Genomic DNA, 21,150 nt, shown 5'->3' on the forward strand with positions numbered 1-21,150 from the left:
CGTGCCCGCCCCTCCTGGGCCCCTGCGGCAACGATGGGGGATGGAGGAAGAGGAGCCAGCAGGAAGAAGTCGGGGTACCCAGATAAGCCGACTGGGGCCTTTTATCCTACCGTTCGTTCGCACAGTGGTGCCACTCAGGGAAGCCGTGATTGTCAACTAGAAGGCCCTGGTGCCTGGGAGGTGGGGGGCTGAGAGTGGCGTCATATGCTTAGCGTGACATCAGAGTGAAGGCCGTGACGTCTCCCGCAGGCACCCCGGGGGCACTACAACCACCAAGGGGGGTCCTCGGGACATTAATTCCTCTTGTGGGACCTGCTCCCATGGCCCAATCCTGGAGTTGAACTGGACTGTTGATACTCTGCCTAACTGGGGATGTGGAGGAACAACTAGAGGCTGGCAAGTTTCCCGCCGCCGCAGGGGCCGATCACGAAACCGTTTACAAGTCCAGCATCCTGACAGCGGCTACCCGGCCTCCAACCTGCGGGAAAAGAAAGCTTCATTGAGCCGGCAGAAGGGCGGGGTAGTGGGGGGGGGGGCTGGGGGGGGACGGCTGCAGCAGCTCCACGGGGGAGGGAAGATCTAGAGGAAGGGGACTGGCCTGGCTTGGAATGGAGGGAGAAAGTGGAATGTGGGAGGCTCTAGGGGACGTGGGAGGGACCAACGAAGAGGGGGGAGGAAGGGGGGGTCCAGTCTCCCCTGGCCGAAGAATTTTTTTTTTTTTTTTTTTTTTTGGGAAGTCCTAAAACTAATCTCCAGGACCAGGACTCCGCTTCCAGCCTCTGGAGCTCTGCCTAGGCGAAGAAGGTAGGGGAGTCACTGCCGGCCAAGAGAAAGAGGAGTTGGGGATGGAGAGGATGGTGGACCAGAGGGAAAGTTGATTTGGGATGGAGTCGGGGAAGCCAACCAACTGACAGTTACATTATTGCTAAAGGAGCGGAAACACGAGAGTGGAGAGCTGAGCAGATAGTGGGGATGGAAGCTTCAGGGCGCAGTTGGGAGGCCCTAACCCGAACACCAGGGCTTCCAAGCCAAATGCCCCCAGAACAAAGCTGTCTTGTCTGAGTTAGGGGAAGCAATTCTGGGGGCCCCCTTGCTGTGGAGGGCTGTTTTCAGGCTTGGGTAGAGAAGGCCTGAGCTAAGAAGCCAGCCTAGCTTGTGGTTGCCCGGTGACAGAAACAGTAGTGTTACAGGAAGCTCCGACAACTCCACACCAAACCCTGCCCAGCTTGAACCTAACTCTCCTGGAGCGCCCGCCGGACCCTGCAGGGGATTTGTGGACCCATGTGCTAGGGAGGGTGGCTGAAGGTTCTCCTACTCTTGTTTAGCCTCAGCCGTTCCTGCTTGGGCATCTGCTTCCTTAGAAAACTGCTAATGGTCCCCTCATTCATAGTTCTGAGATCTCCGAGTCCCTTCTCCCAGGCTCCCATTGCCTGTACTGCTGTGGGAGTCAGCCTGCTGCCTGGGTCATCCTGTCATTTCTCCTATGCCTGCACCATGGCTTTTAGTCCCTCTCCTCATGGTTTGTGCCTCTCTGTATCACTCTCCAATACTATGTGTTTTGGTTTCTGTCCTGTCTATCCATATTCAGTGTGTCTCTCAGCCGGTGTCTTTCTGTTTTTTTCCCTTCATTCCCACACTCTCCCTTCCTCTCACATCCTGTCTGTCTGGGTCATCCTCTCAGTCTGTGTGTTTCTTCTCCATCTCCCTGTTTGTCTGGACCATCATCACACTTGTGGCCTGTAACCCCACACCCACCCCATGTAACGGGAGCAAATGGAGATGAAGGTAATGATGATGATGATGATGATGATGATGATGGCCAAACTAGGGAGGAACACTGTGGGACATAACAACGTCCAACAGTTGTATTATTTGCAAAGGGAGAGGAGTCTCTCTCCCTCAACCAATCTAGGTCTCTAAGGCTGTGCCTGTTTTCTCTAAGTTCCTACCCTCATTTAGTGTGTGTCTCCCTCTCTGTCCCTCAGTGCCCACCCCCTCGGGTCCTGCCTGCCATGAGACCTGTCAGTGTGTGGTATTACTGCTCATGGGGACTGCTGCTGCTATGCAGCTCCAGCGTGGGGTCTCCATCCCCTTCCATTGACCCAGAGAAGAAGGTGGGAAGCCAGGGGCTGAGGTTCCGGCTGGCAGGCTTTCCTAGAAAGCCCTATGAGGGCCGTGTGGAAATACAACGTGCCGGTGAGTGGGGCACCATCTGTGACGACGACTTCACGCTACAGGCTGCCCATGTCCTCTGCCGGGAGCTGGGCTTCACAGAAGCCACAGGTTGGACCCATAGTGCCAAATATGGCCCAGGAACAGGTAAGCAATGCTCTGGGCTAGGCCAGATTGTTACCTAAGCGCAGTTCAAGTATAGAGAGAAGAACACCATGATGGCACAGCCACAGGGACCCGGAACACCAAGTATGGATAGAATTAAGTAAATGCACAGATAATAAACCATCTAACATAGTAATTTCCATATGACCTGAAGCTAGCCCATGCTTCCCATGAGCCTCCAATGTTTCATGTGCCCAAAGACGAGGGGATTAGTAAGTCCTCCTCTGCAAAGTACGATTCTGCAGGGCCATGCACAGGGACAGCCCAGTGCAGGTGAACCCTGAATGATGCAAGTGCAGTTAGCCTGATGAGAATGCGTGAGAGCAGGTGAATGGTGTCTGCTTGTCCCATAGCTAGAAGGGGTCGTAAAATCAGTTGATAAAATCAGGATCCAGCCTAGAGCTACAACCAGCAAGCTGGAACTCATGTGACTCCAGTGGGAGTGTGAGGGTTAAGGCACAATCCTCTGAGGCTGGAAGTGCTCAGTCCATGTGGACCAGAGTGGGATTGATCAGCAGATATGTTAGATCTGTGGCCATCCTGCCGGTGTGCTGATCCCCTGTTCTCACTAGCTCTACCACTTCTGAGATCAGCGTCACTTGTAGACGCCACACTTTGAGAGGGACAGTCGAAAGTGGAAATGCTAGACTAAGGATGTAGCTCAGAGGTAGAGTGCTTGCCCTGCTCAGTCTTCCAGAGAGAAGGAGGGAGGAAGGTAAAACCACTTTCAGATGCCACGTTTCAGGAGGAATGGGAAAAAAAAAAAAAAAAAAGGTCTGGCACAGAAACAAACAAACAAGCCTCAGTTAGCAATTATATGATGGCTGTGTTCAAATTCAGGAAGGACAGTCATGGTTTTCTGGGTGACATCAAAGGACTGAATCAGACCTGGTTGGGAAAGTTGTGAAGACCCACAAGGACTTTCTGACGGTTGTGTGGCCTCGTGGGGCAGAAAGGTTAGCTCTGTTACACTAGGTGAGGTGCCCTGAACACTGCCACACGTATCTTTGAAGAGGTCCCTCCCAGTTCTGAGTGGTCAGTGATACTCAATATGATCTAGAAAGTAAAAATAAGGTCTCTGTGGCAGCAGGCGACATAGGCATACAGAAAATGCCACAGGGAAGAATGTAAGAGTGAAGTAAAAGAATCTAAGATTCCCAAGCCTTGGTGAGAAGCCAAACTCTTAGGTGAGTTACATCATTTTTGGAGCCCCAGTCTATTTACATCAAGTAGCCTTCTGGCAGCTCTAGTCTAAGAATGGTTAGGTATGAGCATACTATGACAGAGCATTTGGCACATATTAGGTACTTATTTATAGCTATTATTGAATGAATCCTTATTGATGAGAATTTAAATGTCAATTCCTGGTTATTCTTGTTTTTAATTCACCCTGATCAGTTTTTCAGTGTCCCAGATCACCACCAACCTTGTGTCAACCTTATACCCTCTTTCCTCTTCACCCCAGAATCCCTTGCCCCTTCTCCATCTTTTTCTCATCAAAAAGGGGGGGTTATCCTCAAGGCCACACGAGGCCACCATGCTCCCTCTCCAACCCCACCGCTCCCTCTTCCTTCTTCCTCAAACACATCTCTGCCTTCTCATCTCCCTTTCCACAGGCCGGATCTGGTTGGACAATCTGAGCTGCAGTGGGACTGAGGGGAGTGTGACAGAATGTGCCTCCCGGGGCTGGGGAAACAGTGACTGTACCCATGACGAGGATGCTGGGGTCATCTGCAAGGACCAGCGCCTTCCTGGCTTCTCAGACTCCAACGTCATTGAGGTCTGCAGCACACACACACACACACCAAAAAGGCTTTGGAGTAGCCATATGTGGGTAGAAGAGATATTATAAGGGGATCCCATAAACCTTTATGGGATAATGTGGATTTCTGGCCAGAAACTTGGAAGGTAGGGACAAATGGGGTGTTGCACTACAAAATCCAATTTAAAACAAAATGTATAAGGGTGTTTTCCTGTAGTGTGTGTCGGTGCACCCTGTGCGTACCTAGTGCAGGCAGAGACCTGAAAAGTCCACTGGATCCCATGGAACTAGAATTACAGGTGGCTGTGAACTGCCGTGGGGTCCTGAGAATTGAACCCCTCGTCCTCTGGAAGAGCTCTAGCCCCCAAATCCAATTCACACTCAAGTTACTAAACCTGGTATGAGCTTCTCCAGTTTCATTCCTGGTCACCTGTCCTCCTCCTCCGACGTTTCTGCTCTCATTCAATGTCTTTCTTACTTTCTTCTTTTCCTAAGACACTCCCATTGTGAAGCTGGCCTCCTGCTACAAGCAGACTTCCCTTTCTCAGTGCCTTTAGGCCCTGTTACCGTTTCTCGGGAATGGCACACTAGGCCACTATCACACATCCCATGTGCCTGTCTGGGCACATCCCCCAGATAGGCAGCTGGCCTGGCATCGTCCTTAGCCTCGTCTCAGTGATCCTCCCATTGGGTTTTGCAGCAGACACAGTCGGGGCTCCTTCAGGGTGGCACAGCATTGCTCCTGGGATTCTTCCCCCTTCCTCTGGTCCCGTCCCATCTCAGGTGGACCATCACCTGCAAGTGGAAGAGGTGCGACTCCGACCCGCTGTGGAGTGGGGCCGGCGGCCCCTGCCTGTGACTGAGGGCCTGGTTGAAGTCAGGCTTCCAGATGGTTGGTCGCAAGTGTGTGACAAAGGCTGGAGTGCCCACAACAGCCATGTGGTCTGCGGTATGCTGGGCTTCCCTGGAGAAAAGAGAGTCAACATGGCCTTCTACAGGTGCGGAGCTCAGGGGTGTTTGCAGACTCTGGAGAGGATGCCCGTATCTAAGGGAGGGAACACAGGGGAACTGCTGTAACACAGGAGGCTGGGAAACATCGGAGGCTCTCCTACCCAGGGTAGGAAACGGGCTGATAGGCAAGCAGCAGAATGAGAGTGCGTGCCGGTGACGTCATCGGTCGGCAGGCAGATTTCTGGAGCCTGGGCCCTGGGGCCTCCCGAGTTCAGAGTTTACAGAGGGTGCGGCAGGCCCCTCCGCCTGTTGGAGGCGGTGCCTGCAGTGCCTTCGTGAGACTGCGCCTGGGGCCTCAGAAACTCTGACTGGCCAGCGCCAAGTCATCCACCCTAGTGAACGGTTCTGTGCAACGGGCGGGCGGCTTCCTTCCTGAAGCATCTCATTTAGTAGTTTGAATAAATAGCCCATGCTAGCCAGGCAGATACTTGGAGATCTGTCCAGTGTCAATCTGCAACCTGTTTGGCAGGTCCAAATGATCGCTTTCTTCAGCTCTTACTTATTTCACTTGTCGACAGGCTACATGACTTTCCATTGAGCACACTGCATAAGATGTGATCCAATGGGGCTAGGTATTGTAGGAGTGCCGGTCTTTGAAGAACATTGGCATTTTCCTCGCGTCGAGGCGTTTGAGGTCTTATCTCTAATATGGATATAGCTGCCTTTTGAATCTGAATATATGCTGGGCAGAACACGGCCATAATGTAACCAATATTTCATTCTCTCATCTATGATGAAATTATGGTAGATTTTTGTAGTTTTTGCTAAAAATCCAGATAAGCTGTGCTCACAGCAGTCTCCAGCCTCCAAGTTTAGTAACCCTCCATCAAAAGCTATCATAGTGGTTTTGAGTGCAATTTTATTATTTCAGTAATTTTAGATCTCTAAGTTTTGCCATGTTTCTTTAAATGCTCACAAACTTTCTGTTTAGCAACTTACTCTTGAATAGCATTTATCTGCAGAGTCAGAAAACTTTCTCTTTCTTTTTTTTCTGAAGTCAATACTGTCTCTAATATCCATTCATTTCCATATGTGCTGGAATTTTCTTTGTTGTGGTGCCCAAACTCGTGTGAAAGTTCTTTCGGCCCTAAGGGGATACAGTTGAGCTGTCCTACAGTTGAGCTATCGTCTGTTGTGTGCTCTACCTTTAACGTAAGCAGGCTCTGTCTTCCAGAATTCAAACACCAGGTTCTAAAACAGTTGTAGGGTTTAAGGCTTTTTTGAAGAGAAGAGGATGGAGGGAGCCAAGGCCTAGGGAGTCACTCATCCAATGTCCCACCCTGTGCTGGCTTCTATTGTAGACTTTGGAGCTTCCACAGTGAACACAAACATTCTTCCTCTGGGGACCAGGGGACAACCAGAAAATGAGTGAATTAATAAAACAGAAGGATGGTAGTGCTCCAGTGGCCTCTATCAGAATGAGGTTCATGGCCTCTTACTCAAAGATTGAAAGAGCACACGCAAACAGCAAAGCAGGAAGGGATTTTCCTCAAAGGTAATATGCAACAGATAGGCTACAGGAGAGAGAGCAGCAGCAGCCACCTGAGCCACAGCGCTTGAGGACACCTGGCCACTGCCCAGGGCTTCCTTCCATGGGTCAGGAAGAAGGAGCTGGTTGTTAAGGGATGAACCATGGGCGGTTTCTTCTTTTGACTGGCAGGCTTGGGTTATAGAAGCCTTTGTTTACTGCTCATGTCTTCCCAGGATGCATCTGATTTTAATCATATGTATACCCAGTCATGCGTAAGCATATGCTGGTATACTGGAGCCTTTACCTAAAAGTATATTCAGAGAATACAACTTACCTCCCTGCACTGGCTTCCAGAACCTGCCTAAGCTGAATAGTTCTCTGCCCTAGTTCCTGAATATATTCCAGGATGTATTTGCTCCAAAAAGGGAATTACTAAGGGTTGCTAGGTCAGCTGTATGCCAGAGTGACCCAATTGCTTTGTTTAGAGACCGGTGTGCACGCAGCAAGATGCAAGTGGGGGTTCCAGAGTACCACATGCTCCGTTGAGAAAGGGGGTGTTTATGTGTATGTAGCTCAAGCCAACTGAGTACCAGCTTGCTAAGTTATCCCTATGCTTGCCTGTCTCAGTGGTGCGCACCTGTCATTTTTGTTTTTGTTTGAGACCATGTCTCATGTATCTCTGGCTGGCCCTGAACTCCTGATCCTTCTGCAGCGATTAAGTACTGGGGTTATGGGCCTGTATCACCATGCTCAGCTGATGTATGGCATTTAACACATTTGTAATCATTACTTTGACTTTGAATTGCTTTATGTTATCTATTATTATGTATGTATGAGTGAGTTCCGTGTGTGTGAGTGTGTGTGTGTGTGTGTGTGTGTGTGTGTGTGTGTGTGTGTGTGTGTGTATCTGCCAGAGGTCAACTTAAGTTTTTTTTTATTATTATTAAATTGCAAGTGTGCACTACCCTGCCCAGTTTTAATTTTTAAACTTGTTTTTGGTGTTCTAGAATATGCGAAAGCTTTAGAATTTTAAAAGAGGGAAAAATGAATAGCTATCAGAACTCTTTGCTGCTCTTGTGCAGGTGATGAAACTGAGGCTCTAAGAGCTTCAGTGTTGTGTAAGAAGATACTTCTTTACTAAAGACAGTCTCCCTGCGTAGCAGCTTGAACTAGTGATCCCTCTGCTTCAGCTTTGAGTGTTGGGATTGCAGGCTTTTCCCACTGTGCCTGATTTAAGAGGCCACTCTTTCATTCATGTAACTATGGTACATACTCACTGACCTCTGTGCAAGGTGTGGAGAGTATAAAGATGGCAAATGATGAGGGAGGTAGACAGGCACCAGATCATAGATCCATAGGCCATGCTCGACCTTCCTAATAAAAGTAATGGGGAAAAGACAGGTGGTCGGTTGTTAGCAGGAGTATCAGGGTCTCCACATAGCCCTAACTGTCCTGAAACTCACTCTAGACCAGGGTGGCCTCAACTCACAGAGATCCACCTGCCTTTGCCTCCCAGGGGCTGGGATTAAAGGTGCTACCACATCAAGTGATAGTAAAATGTCTCAATGAAGCTATGCATGGTGGTATGCACCCAGAAGCCCAGCAGCCTGGAGCCTAAGGTAGGAGGATCCGGAATTCTAGGCCAACTTGGAGACCCTGTCCTCAAAAAAGAGGGAAAAGGTGTTTTAATGAAGAGGTCTGTGAGGTGACATGATCAGGTTGTGGCTCTATTTTTTCAGATGAGTTTCATAATAAAATAATTATGGGCTGGAGAGATGACTCAGAGTCTAAAAGTACTTGCTGTTCTTTCAGAGGATTTGAGTTAGTTCACAAACTCTTATAACTCCAATTCCAGGAAACCCAATGTCTTCCTCTGGCTTCCATGGGTCCCCGCACACATATACACATCTACCCACACATAGACACACACACATATACACATCTACCCACACATAGACACACACACATATACACATCTACGCACACATAGGCACACACACACATACACACATACACACATGCCCACACATAGACACACACACATACACACATCTACCCACACATAGACACTCACACACATACACACATACACACATGCCCACACATAGATACACACACATATACACATCTACCCACACATAGACACACACACATATACACATCTACGCACACATAGGCACACACACACATACACACATACACACATGCCCACACATAGAGACACACATGTAAGTAAATGTAAACCTTTAAATAATTACTTTAATAAAAACAAGTACCTTTTAAAACAATTAGAAGCTGGATATGTAGCACGTGCCTTCAAAGTCATCCTTGGCTACTTGTTGAATTTGAGGCCTGCCTTGGCTACTTAGTGAGACCCATCTCAAAAAAGTAAAAGAGCTGGAGAAATTGCTCAGCAGTTAAGAGCACCAGCTGCTTTTCCAGACCACACAAGTCCCAGCACCTACAAAGTGGTTCACTGCCAACTGGAACTCCAGTTCTAGAGCCCTTTGTGCCCTCTTCTGATCTCTGCAGTCAGCAGCCATGCACATGGTACACAGACATACATGCATGCAAAACACCCATACACATGAAGCCACATTCACAAAAAATTAAAACAAAAAAGTCATGCCTGCTGACAGCACATGTTTGTAATCACAACACCTGGGAGGCTCAGACGAGAGGATTACAAGTTCAAGGCCAGCCTGGACGACATTCAGGGGAAGAAAAGTAAATAAATAAAAATAATATCCCAGTGCACCTTCACACAATATACTGTGTCAAAATATGTAAGTACTAGCCGGGTGGTGGTAGCACAGGCCTTTAATCCCAGCACTTGGGAGGCAGAGGCAGGCAGACTTCTGTGAGTTCAAGACCAGCCTGGTCTACAAGAGCTAGTTCCAGGACAGCCTCCAAAGCCACAGAGAAACTCTGTCTTGGAAAAACAAAACAAAACAAAATATGTGAGTACTCAAGAGAAATGGCAGGGCAGGAACATGGACAAAGAAAAGATAACCAAGGACACAACAGGGAAAACCAAGAACCTCTTTTTAAAAACAGATGAGGTCTGCACTCACCAGGCAGTGGTTCCATCCAGTAATCCCGGTGTGTGTGACCCAGAGGCAGGGGAATCAGCACTGGTTCAAGTTATAGGCCATGCTATACATCAAGACCCTATCTCAATCCTGCACCCCACCTTACTGCATGACCCCCACTGCCACAGCCAAAAAGACATACATAGTATTGGGCAGGACAAAAGTGACCATAATTAAAGTCTTTAAAATTAAAGAGTCAATGAGGAGAAATTGAATTAAGGAAACCTGCTGGAGAAGGAAGTAAGTCAATTTTTGAGGCCAATTTAAAAGATTGACTTCCCTGCAAACATGTTTAGAAGATGAGCTCAGCTTGTGAATGACCAGGCAGATGGGATTGGAACTAGAACAGGAAGAAGACTCACAGCCAAACCAAGCTAATATCCTCAAATATGTAGTCCTCCATCCCTGGTCCAGCAGTTAGGCCTAGACAGTGCTGGGGCTTCCTTGAGAGACCATCCAAGAATCACACATACACATATACACAAACACACACACACACACACACACACACACACACACACACAGAGGAGTAAAAGAGGTGTGGTCAGCCTCCCTGGGCCTGACCCAGGCCAGTTCTCTGTCCTCCAAATCCCAACGCTCCCCTCTGTAGTCAGACTTTCCTTTTGGGCCACCAGCTCACAAATAATGACACATAGGCTTGTTATTAATTATTAAAGTTTTGCCTTAGCTTAGGCTTTTCGCCAACTAGCTCTTATAACTTAAATTAACCTGTTTCTGCTAGTCTACATTCTGCCATGTGATTTGGATATACATTTGCCTCTGTACTGTATATCCAACTTCTGCTGTCTCACATTTGTCTAGATTCATCTCTTTGCCTGGAAGTCCTGCCTATTCTCTCCTGCCTAGCTATTGGCCATTCAGCTCTTTATTAAACCAATCACAGTAACGTATCTTCACACAGTGTAAACAAATATTCCATAACACCCCTCTTCTGGCCTCCACTGAGGTTTTCCACCATCCTCCAGACCCAGAAGCTCCATACCTCATCGGTCTTTTTTTTTTTTTTCCAAGACAAGGTTTCTCTGTGTAACAGCTCTGACTGTCCTGGGACTCAATTTATAGACCAGACCAGGCAGGCCTCAACTCAGAGATAGGCCTGCCTCTACCTCCCAAATGCTGGGGTTAAAGGTGTGCACCACCACTGCCCAGCCCAGCTCATCTGTCTTGATCTAATTTCTAAAGGTCTTGGTACTGGAACACTGTTCTGAGTCCTTGGTTTTCACTGAGGCTCACACACCTGTTGGTGTGCTAAGACAGCCTACAGGACCTTGGAAGCAGCTGATGACATCACACATCACACTACTCTTGGAAGCTCACTGTTAGGGAAGGAATCTTGCTCCTGGTTCTGGCTGCACTGGCCTTTTCCACTTGGTTCTACACTAACCCTGACTTGATCTTGTCTTATCCTCACAGAAAGTTGAGGAAGCGAGCGGCCAAAGCCTCGGCCCGACGCCCCAAACCCCTTGGAAGGTAAAGGGGCAAGAGCCCCGGGACCTCCTGCCAGCCCCTGAGGCCTCAGGAGGTGGATGGATGGATGGAAACCTATCCATGTCCATCCCAGAACCCAATCCCATGGATTAGGGATGTATTGAATAATGGCTGCTCCCAGGGGGTGGGGAGGGAGGCAAGCATGGGAATGGGTGAGCTTTGATCTTAGGGAATGGAAGGAGGAAGTTATGTAGGAACAGCTGAGGAGATGGTCTTTCTACTTCTCCCAAAAGGCTTCCCTCGCAGCCTCAGCCCCTGCACCCTTCCTCCTCCCCACCCACCCCACGGCCAACTCAACCCCCTTAGTCCAAGATCATTTCCTCTCTCCTCTCCCTTGACCTTCAGCTGACCTCCTTTCCTCTCCCTCACCTGCATTTCCATAACTAGATTTGCCTTCAGTGGCACTGATTCCAGTGAGCACTGGGAGTTGCTAAGTGTCTGCCCTCCCGTGGCATTCAGCAATCACTAAGCGCATGGAAATCAGTTTCCCTCCCCACATGGGAGCAAAAGGTTCTTCTAGAAGCAGAACGCTTCCCTTCTCCTGAGCTACATCCTCAACCACTGCCTCTACCAATATCTTTCTCCTTTTTGCAGAAAAATCAACAAGTCTAAAGTCAAACACAAGCCCCGAGTGGGCAGGGGGCCAAGCAAGAGGTAAATGAGTTTGGGGTTGAAAGCAGAGAGGAAGCAGGGTGGGTAGGGCAGGGCTGTGACCCAGAAAGGGTCCAAGACAGGCCTGTTGGACTGATAGAACTAAAGAGGGGTGGAGTAGCAGCTGTGACAGTCACCTTCCAGATCCTTCTAGAAATGTGAAGTGAGTCAAGTCTCTGTGATGTGAGTCTCGGGGCACTGTGTTAGTCAAAGGACTTTTTGGTTCTTGCCCTGTGTGCTTGTTTTCCTTCTGTGAGTTGCAGTAGCACTTCTGTCCCATGCTGGCCTCTCCCCCACAAGATTGCAGTGTGGCCAAGGGATCTGTGTTCTCATCCTGCTTCATTTGATGAATGCTTCGTATTTCCATCTTTTTTTTTTTAAGTAAATATTGCCAGGAGCTGGAGAGATGGCTCAATGGGTAAGAGTGTATGAACACTGTTCTTCCAGGGGACCTGAATTCAATTCCCAATACCTACGTTTAATTTCAGCTCCTAAAAATCAGATGCTGATGGCCTCTTCTTCTGGCTTCCTCAGGCACCTACAGTCATGTGTACAAACCCACACTGACACAGTTTACCTGGTGTGGAGGGCAGCCTATGAAACCTTTCCAGGGATGGCTTTAGAATCACAGCCCCCACCTGTTAATAGTTAGGCATCCAGTTTCCTATTTTCTTCATGGGCTCCCTCAGAATTCAAGGGAGTAGGAGACTTCCAACCCTTCCATCCAACTTGTCTCTAAAAGGCATACAGCACCATATCTCCCTGATAATTTGGGACTGAGGACCGGAGAAGGCATCCCTCTCATTGTCCCCTCCTCTCCTCAGCAAGTTCCAGTGTCCCCGTACCCATCCCCCGTGGTATGCCTCACTAATGGGCTTCTGTCCCTGGTAGCTGTCAAAGAGCTCAGAACTTGATGAGTCTAAATTCTTGCAACCCTCTTAGGCTTGAGTCATCTTTGCCCAACTATCCTTTAGTTCCTTCCCTGACCGCCACATTAAAGCGTGCACTTTATAACCACTTTTTATTGGTTATAGGGAGTGGGTGAGCGAGAGTTCATAAGTTAGATGGCATTTCCTGTGATGGCCTGAGTTCGATTTTCAGCCAAACAGGACACTGAGAGTACCTGATCGCTCTGACTTTCAGGATCCGTTTATCCTGAGCTTCCAAAGGTATTCTGTAAAGTGTCCTGTTTCCTTTGTCTGTTTTGTGTGTATTGTTTGTTTTCCAAGACATGGTTTCTCTGTGTATCCCTGGCTGTTCTAGAAATCCCTTTGTAGACCAGACTGGCTTCAAACTCAGAGATCCTCTGCCTCCTGAGTACTGGGATCAAAGGCATGCACCACCACTGCCCAAACCTTTGCCTCTTTTGTTTACAAATGTCCTTCCCTCTTGTCTTCCTAGCCAATGGCTGTAAATTGTCATATTCCCTCTTTTCTCTAATGTCAGGGATAGGGCACCTGACTGCAATAATTCACAACAGTCAACCTCATGGGCTCACTGCACCAATACCAGGCCTCTGCTTACCCTTTTTGCCTGAGCTCCATTCAGCCTTTCTGGGGAGACAGACTTCCCTCCAATCACCTAGCTGCAAGCTCTCATTCTTCTGGTGTCTATAAGACCCCCTCTTCTCTCAGGCATCAGTACAGTGGTTCCAAGTGTTAACATCTCTATTTTTGTCCTATTTTCCTGCTCAAAATGGCTGTGCAACAATGCTCCGTTGAAACTGCACAAGCATGGACTACCTCATTGAAGGCATCTACAGCTCAACTCAGGTCTTGGGTCATGTTTGCCTTTGGGATGTCCATAGCCACCTTTGCTCTTTGGCCATGTAGTCCCTCCAGCTTTTGTCTGTCTTGTGTTTGTCTTTGTTCCAGAGAGTCATCACTAGTCCTTCACACTGCCATCTTCTAGCCTATTCTTGCCATAGCTGTCTGTCATATTATGACAGGCTCCCCTGAGGAGCCATTTAGATGAAGACTTCCTCAGTACTCTGCATCCTGGCTCACTGTTCAGTCACAGCATAACAGAAAGGTCTGCACACCGGCTATTGGAGCCTAAATTAGTTTGTGTCTGCCACTCCTTCTGAGTCATCTCTTCTGGCTTCCCATTCAATTTGCATGGCCACCTTGGCTTCAGCCTTAGCCTCCCTTTGGGTCATTGAGAACAACATTGCAGCTGGGTGGTGGTGGCATACACCTTGAATCCCAGCACTCGGGAGGCAGAGGCAGGTGGATCTCTGGAGTTTGAGGCCAGCCTGGTCTACAGAGTGAGTTCCAGGACAGCCAGGGCTACACAGAGAAACCCTGTCTCAAAAAACAAAAACAAAAAAAGAGCAAGGTTGCTGTCAAACAAAGGTTCCCCTAGTGTTCTGTTGCAGAAAGTCCCCCCAAAGACTCTGACTGGGCAGCCAAGGCTCTTTCAGACTATACATCATCTCTCTCTATACTAGCAATGCTGTCTCTCGAAAGAAGGACACAGAAGGGGGATAAGAGGTCATGAGAAGTTGGGGGTGGGGTGGGATGGGGTGGGATGGGGTGGGAGGTGAGGTGGCAAATGGCTGTGGGGCAGGGAGGCAAGAACACAGCCTCACCCTACTGTACCTCACTCATCTCCCCACAGGATGCTGGCCCAGAAGAAGCAGCACTCCTTCGGTCTGCATGGGGTAGCGTGTGTGGGCACAGAAGCCCACCTCTCCCTTTGTTCTCTGGAGTTCTATCGGGCCAATGACACCAGCAGGTGCTCTGGGGGAAGCCCTGCAGTGGTGAGCTGTGTGCCCGGCCCTCTTTACTCCACCTCAACTGGGCAGAAGAAGCACCAACAGCCAAAGCCTCAGGGGGAGGTACATAAGTAATACAATGCATGTCTTCATTCTGTAGGACTGGGGATCAAACCTCAGGCTTCACACATGCTAGGCAAACCCCCAGCCCGACAGCGAATGTGACCTTTGCCCACCCAGTGTGGGAACTCCCTAGCCTGTCCTCTACTCACTAAGCACAGCTCTGACCTTTGAAAACAGGGAACCTTCCAGTGGCTCTGCCACAGACCTGATGACATCCACTCTGTCATAAAAAGCTCATTCAGCTCCCTGGGGTCCATAGCCCTCCCCAGACCAATGTTTCTATTCACCTCTTTGGGCATGTCTGTCTTCTATAGGCTCGTGTGCGTCTAAAGGGTGGTGCCCACCCTGGAGAGGGCCGAGTGGAAGTCCTGAAGGCTGGCACGTGGGGAACAGTCTGTGACCGAAAGTGGGACCTGCAGGCAGCCAGCGTGGTGTGTCGAGAGCTGGGCTTTGGCACTGCTCGAGAGGCCCTGAGTGGTGCTCGCATGGGACAGGGTGAGGGGAAAGGGTGTTCACACTACCAGGGGTACATTCCTTGGGGAGGAACGGAGCTCTCTGGACAATGGAGGTCCAGTTACAACCTCCTCTGCCTTGACGTCTGACTCTAGGCATGGGTGCTATCCACTTGAGTGAAGTTCGGTGCTCTGGCCAGGAACCCTCCCTCTGGAAGTGTCCCTCCAAGAACATCACAGCTGAGGACTGTTCCCATAACCAGGATGCCGGTGTACGATGCAACCTCCCCTATACTGGAGTGGAGACTAAGGTCAGTTATGCGGTCTAGTTTGGGTCTTTCTACCCAGACCTAGCCTCCAAAACACAGCCTGACAGCATCCAGCCCTTCACCCCAGGCCCAGACACCCACAGCTCCCACATGCCCCGGCTGTTTGCTTGTCCTTCCTGTCTCTGCTCCCTGTTGTACACTGCCATCCCCGGAGCCTCCCCTGCACTCTCACTCTGTACCTCTACAGATCCGACTGAGTGGGGGCCGAAGCCGTTATGAGGGTCGAGTCGAGGTGCAAATAGGGGTACCGGGGCATCTTCGCTGGGGCCTCATCTGTGGGGATGACTGGGGAACACTGGAGGCCATGGTGGCCTGTAGGCAACTTGGTCTGGGCTACGCCAACCATGGCCTGCAGGTAAGTGGGGAGAAGAGGGAAACCAAAGCTATTGTCACCAAAGTCTGTGCTTTGGGCAAAGGACTGTGGAAACCAGTTCCCTTGGCCCTGGGAACTGGAACCTATGCCCTCACCAAAACACCTACCTACATCCCCCAGGAGACCTGGTACTGGGACTCAGGGAATGTAACTGAGGTGGTGATGAGTGGCGTGCGTTGCACAGGGTCTGAGCTGTCCCTGAACCAATGTGCCCATCATAGCACCCCCATCACCTGCAAGAGGACAGGAACCCGCTTCACCGCAGGAGTCATCTGTTCTGAGAGTGAGTGACGGGGAGTGGGGTAGTAGAAGCTAGGGGAGCCAGGCTCTGGACCACCCCTCATTTGGAGGGAGACATGCTGTGATCTGGAGGGGCACTCCTTCGCCATGAGAACCCAGAGTCCCGTGGGGAGATGGGCGTGGCCTCAGCGGTAACGTCCATCACTCTTCTCTCATGCAGCTGCTTCAGACCTGCTGCTGCACTCGGCGTTGGTACAGGAGACTGCTTATATTGAGGACCGACCCCTGCACATGTTGTACTGTGCTGCTGAAGAGAACTGCCTGGCTAGTTCCGCCCGCTCGGCCAACTGGCCCTATGGCCACCGGCGTCTGCTCCGATTCTCTTCCCAGATCCACAACCTAGGAAGAGCCGACTTTAGGCCCAAGGCTGGGCGCCATTCTTGGGTGTGGCATGAGTGCCATGGGTGAGAGGGCGAAAGGGGGCCAAAGAGGCAGGCGAGGCTACAGGGGACATTGACAAGCCTGCTGGGATTTGGGAGAGAATCACAAGTCCCCTTTTCCCACAGGCATTACCACAGTATGGACATCTTCACTCACTATGACATCCTGACCCCCAACGGCACCAAGGTGGCCGAGGGCCACAAAGCCAGTTTCTGTCTAGAAGATACTGAGTGTCAGGAGGGTGAGTTGGGGCCAGAGTGGACTTAAACCCAAGCATAGTCATGCCCTTCATTGACATATAATAAATACTCCCCTCAGATGTCTCAAAGAGGTACGAGTGTGCCAACTTTGGAGAGCAGGGCATCACCGTGGGATGCTGGGATCTCTACAGACACGACATTGACTGTCAGTGGATTGACATCACAGATGTGAAACCAGGAAACTACATTCTTCAGGTGTCTGGCATCTGCCTGGGCTTTCAGATATTGTGGTTTGGGGTGGGTGACAAAGACACCTTTGAAATGCAGCAGTGTAGCTGGGTCATGCCAGCATTCTTTCTAACTCACAGGTGGTTATCAACCCAAATTTTGAGGTAGCAGAGAGTGACTTTACCAACAATGCAATGAAGTGCAATTGCAAATACGATGGTCATCGCATCTGGGTACACAACTGCCACATTGGTAAGTGACGGGAAGGGTCACTGAGGATAGGAGGACAAAGCTTTCATTCCCCAAGTGGTTTCTGCATCTCCCCACAATTCCCTATGTGTGGGATGTGTCCCTGCCTCTGCAGGGAGCCCCTCACAGTGCCTGTCTACTCTGCAGGTGATGCCTTCAGTGAAGAAGCCAACAGGAGGTTTGAGCGCTACCCTGGCCAGACCAGCAACCAGATTGTCTGAAATACCACCACCCTTTCAGCAAACCACCACTGGCCCCCCAATGGCAGGGGTCTGAGGCTGCCATTACCTCAGGAGCTTACCACAAGAACCCCTGATGTCAGCAGGCCCACTACACTCATCCACCTGTGCACTACGGATGACAAACAGTTGAGCAGAAGTTGGTGCCTCCCCTACTGGGTCAGCTGTCAGTACCTTTGGCCAAGCATGGAGAATCAGCCAACAGACAGAACACACCACACAGAACTGTCCCAGCAGAAAGGCAGCAGCAGCTCATTCCTTGAACAGGGAGGTCAGGAAGGTCAGCTCCCACAGCTCTCCTAAGTACCGCTTTACCTCTAGCCTTTTGGTGGGGGAAAAGATCCAGCCCCCATTTATGACTGAAACATGTTGCTAGGTATAATTTTATTTTATATAAAATGTGTTCTTCAGAGCCCAGGGTTGGTGCTGGTGGTTAGAGGGACCTGCCCTCTACAGGTCCATTGACTCCTCCACCCAGTGCACTCAGAACCTAGGCTAGGAAGGCGAGGAGGAAATCAGAGCAGAGGGTTCACACTCTTGCTAGTCCAGTCATTCGGTGACCTCAGGGGTCACATATAAGGTCAGTGTTTCTGATCCCCGCCGGATCCGCACTGCCAGCTGTGATTGGGTTCGAACAGCCTCATAAACATCTTCAGCATTTTGTACCATTTTCTCTCCAATGGCCAAAATCACATCACCAGGCCGAAGACCAGCCCTGTGGAGGATGAACATGGCAAGGAAGGAGTACACAGCTGCGTTCAAGGATACATGCACCCCATTCCACCCCACCTCACAGAGCAGGCTTTCCATCACCTGTGTGCAGGGGAGCCCAGGATAACTTTATGGATGAGGACACCATGCTGAACATCAGGGAAGCTTGGTTCTCGGAGCTGTAGTTCAACAAGGATGCTGAAAGGGCACAGACCACCCTGTTAGGTATACCCAGGCCCTCTCTCATCCTGACAGTTCACTTTTTTGGCCTTCTAGCGCTTAGGAAGTGGGAAAAACACATGAAAGATAGCTAATTCCAAATGATACAGTGTTAAACTACATGTCTGTCATTCTACTTTAAGGAAGGGGTAGAACTTAAGCTGAGCCTAAAAGGATGGGTCCTATTAACCATATGAAATAAGAAGGTATTAAGACATAGAAGTGAGCTGGGTGGTGGTGGGCTTTAATCCCAACACTCAGGAGACAGAGGCAGGCAGATCTCTGTGATTTCAAGTCCAGCCTGGTCTACAGAGCAAATTTCAAGACAGCTAAGGCTTCACAGAGAAACCCTATCCTGGGGGTGGCAGGGGGACAGGGGTGGGGAGGAGGGGGGGGGACAACACACAGGTATGGAAAATCAAAGTAATCCAGAAGAAGCAACAAGGCAAGTCTTCAAGGTAATCAGAGAGAGTTGGAAATAGAAATAGCTCTTTTAATGCTAGATCAATGAAGTCTCTAAATCACAGCAGTAACATGACGCAATCAATCTAGTAAAAAGGTACAAGATGCAATAGGATGAAAAAGTTATGATGAGAGGGAACAGCTCTTGTGACAACAACTCACCGTAGATAGACAGACATGAAAACAAAACCCATAACAGAATCCACCTGTAAGGCACAGACACACTTGTGGTCCTACATATCATGATCCCTAATATACCTGGGAGTCAGAGTCAGCATCATCACTCCAATGTAGCGGCGCTGGGACCCACTGATTCCAAACCAGGAATCTGTAAAAAGAGGGCAAATGAGCCCACCCAGCTACATCCTTCTTTCCCTTACCTCCTGCCAGTAAAGCCCTCTCCAGCAAGTCCCAATGAACCGCCCCTCCCCTATGTCCCATCATAAGTAAGAAAGGCTCACTTTTCTTCTCCCCGCGGTGCAGAAACTCCCTAAGGCGATCAGAAGGGATGGCAAAGGAGATTCCAGCTGTCACCTTCATGGTGTTCACTCCAATCACCTCCCCATCCTGCAGGGACACAGCCCTCTGTCCCCTAGCCCACACAGATGGCAGAGTAGCAAAGATTTGGGGGCAGGGGTCTGATTGGATACGAGGAGATAAACAAGAAACTACAGAAACTTAACTAAAAGTCCTTGAATGTTAGAAACACCCAACCTTCCCACACTGACCTGGCGTATGGATTCTTAGAAGAGCATGGCACTCACCAGGTTAACTAGGGGGCCTCCAGAATTTCCAAACTGTGGGATAAGATGAAAGAAAACATCAAAGAGATCTGGAATTCTATGCCTCTGGGAATTCTCTCACTGTAGGCATAACCAGGGTATAGGGAAATTCTTCAGATTCTGTTCCCAGCCCATGAACTAGAGTGGCTGCATTTTGCAGTCCAACGTCTAATATAGGCCCAGCTACATTGGAGTTGGTGCACACACCAGACAGACAGCCATTCTCCCCAGCTCCCACCCAGCTCCAAACTTCTCTCATATCAGGACGCACATCAATAGCTGCATCGGTCTGAATGTATTCCACGTTGTTTTGAGGGAGTCCGAGGTCCCTGGCTGGACGCTGAGCAGAGCTGACAATACCAGATGTGATCGTGTTCTGCAGTGCAAAGGGACTTCCCATGGCAACAACAAACTCCCCTTGCCGGACATCAGCAGAGCGGCCGAGGGGCAGTGTGGGAAGAGGCTCCTTAAGGGAAACGAGTACGCCAAAACTGGTCATTTTAAGACGGGAGCAAGTAAACAGCTGCCATCAGATCCGGCCTACTCCATTCCCACCTTGGTCTGAATCCTCAACGTGGCAATGTCCGCTACAGGATCCACAGCTGTAACCACGGCCTCGTATGTGTCTCCACTAGGCAGCCGCACTCGCACTCGGCGCCGGTCAGCCACCACGTGGGCGTTGGTAACGATGAGCCCATCTGAAGCCACTACGAATCCTGAGCCGTTTGAGATGGGGACTTCGCGGCCTGAGAAAGGGTGCCTGGGATGGGGGAAAGCACCGGTTACACTTCTGCTTTCCACCCCATCCTGCTCACTTGCCTTAGGGCAGTTGGTTTCAACACCTCCCGGTCAACTTCACCATTACCGATCCAGGATTTCGATATAGACCACGGCTGGGGCTGTCTTCTCCACCACATCTGCGATGAAATTGTACTGGCTCCGGGGAGAGCTGGGCGGCGGAGCGGGGACAGCGGCCAGCACCGCGGGAGGACCCCGCCCCCAGCCCCACAACAGCAGCAACATTGCTCCCCCTGCGCCCACCGCCACCGCCAGCCATTCGCGCCGACGGGGGCCGGGGCTCCTGCGGGCCTCCTGGGCACTGGAGCCTGCAGTCCCCACGGCCAGCCGTGCCCAGAGATCTGGGGTCCCAGACGTCAGACATGCCCGTGATGCAAGGACCCCCACAGGCACCCGGGCCGGGAGAGGGTCGGGACTTCCTAACGTCAGCAGAGCCTGAAGGTCAGGGGTAAAAAGGGGGCCCTTCCCCCAGAAGATGCCCCCCAAAGCCCGCCAAGCCCGAAGGCTCCAGCCTGCACCCCGCCCCGCCTTCAGCGCAGCCATCAGCTCCGCCTCGGCTCTCTCCTTGCCCGCCCTACTCAGAGGCGGTGCCCTGAAGCCCAGCAAGCCGACTGGGAGAAGCGAGGCACGCCGGTATCTGTCCGGTGCATGCCGGGAATTGTAGTTCTTTCAGGACGCGTTGTCCGGGGCGAACACATACACGCAGACTTTACGCCTCCCGGGGGCCGCAAGGCATGCTGGGAGCGCTTGCCCTT

The 21,150-nt window shown here is 50.4% G+C and overlaps 2 protein-coding genes across 3 annotated transcripts; one reads left to right on the forward strand and one right to left on the reverse strand.

Annotated features, from left to right (window-relative positions):
• The first annotated feature begins 14 nt into the window (after window positions 1-14).
• On the forward strand, window positions 15-17,835 carry Loxl3 (lysyl oxidase like 3). 2 transcript variants are annotated; one of them, XM_027429422.2, is made up of 16 exons: window positions 15-74; window positions 738-804; window positions 1,986-2,319; window positions 3,954-4,117; window positions 4,883-5,097; window positions 11,777-11,836; window positions 14,453-14,672; window positions 14,987-15,167; window positions 15,281-15,435; window positions 15,641-15,808; window positions 15,947-16,109; window positions 16,287-16,530; window positions 16,633-16,748; window positions 16,826-16,962; window positions 17,076-17,187; window positions 17,332-17,835. In XM_027429422.2, the coding sequence occupies exons 3-16, from the start codon at window positions 2,013-2,015 to the stop codon at window positions 17,403-17,405; spliced, it is 2,316 nt and encodes a 771-aa protein (XP_027285223.1). In that variant the 5' UTR covers window positions 15-74; window positions 738-804; window positions 1,986-2,012; the 3' UTR covers window positions 17,406-17,835. The 2 variants fall into 2 exon arrangements, with proteins under 2 accessions (XP_027285223.1, XP_027285224.1); XM_027429423.2 differs by lacking the exon at window positions 11,777-11,836 and having other exon boundaries at window positions 17-74.
• Htra2 (HtrA serine peptidase 2) lies at window positions 17,793-20,977 on the reverse strand. The gene is made up of 8 exons (XM_027429434.2): window positions 20,463-20,977; window positions 20,153-20,357; window positions 19,869-20,063; window positions 19,580-19,612; window positions 19,277-19,382; window positions 19,074-19,143; window positions 18,237-18,332; window positions 17,793-18,138 (listed from the first exon to the last, which is right to left on the reverse strand). The coding sequence occupies exons 1-8, from the start codon at window positions 20,936-20,938 to the stop codon at window positions 17,973-17,975; spliced, it is 1,347 nt and encodes a 448-aa protein (XP_027285235.1). The 5' UTR covers window positions 20,939-20,977; the 3' UTR covers window positions 17,793-17,972.
• Window positions 20,978-21,150: the final 173 nt, after the last annotated feature.

Source organism: Cricetulus griseus, chromosome 8, assembly GCF_003668045.3.
Source record: "Cricetulus griseus strain 17A/GY chromosome 8, alternate assembly CriGri-PICRH-1.0, whole genome shotgun sequence".
Lineage (NCBI taxonomy): Eukaryota > Metazoa > Chordata > Mammalia > Rodentia > Cricetidae > Cricetulus > Cricetulus griseus.

Bases quoted from the DNA above. Each gene is read 5' to 3' on its own strand.
- Loxl3 (XM_027429422.2), top strand. From the start codon at position 2,013: ATGAGACCTGTCAGTGTGTGGTATTACTGCTCATGGGGACTGCTGCTG. The intron at 15,809-15,946 runs GTAAGTGGGGAG...TACATCCCCCAG, and splicing joins ACGCCAACCATGGCCTGCAG to GAGACCTGGTACTGGGACTC. The intron at 17,188-17,331 runs GTAAGTGACGGG...TCTACTCTGCAG, and splicing joins GGTACACAACTGCCACATTG to GTGATGCCTTCAGTGAAGAA.
- Htra2 (XM_027429434.2), bottom strand. From the start codon at position 20,938: ATGGCTGCGCTGAAGGCGGGGCGGGGTGCAGGCTGGAGCCTTCGGGCT. The intron at 20,358-20,462 runs GTAATGGTGAAG...CCCCCATCCCAG, and splicing joins TATATCGAAATCCTGGATCG to GCACCCTTTCTCAGGCCGCG. The intron at 20,064-20,152 runs GTGGGAATGGAG...GTTTCCCTTAAG, and splicing joins CGTTGAGGATTCAGACCAAG to GAGCCTCTTCCCACACTGCC.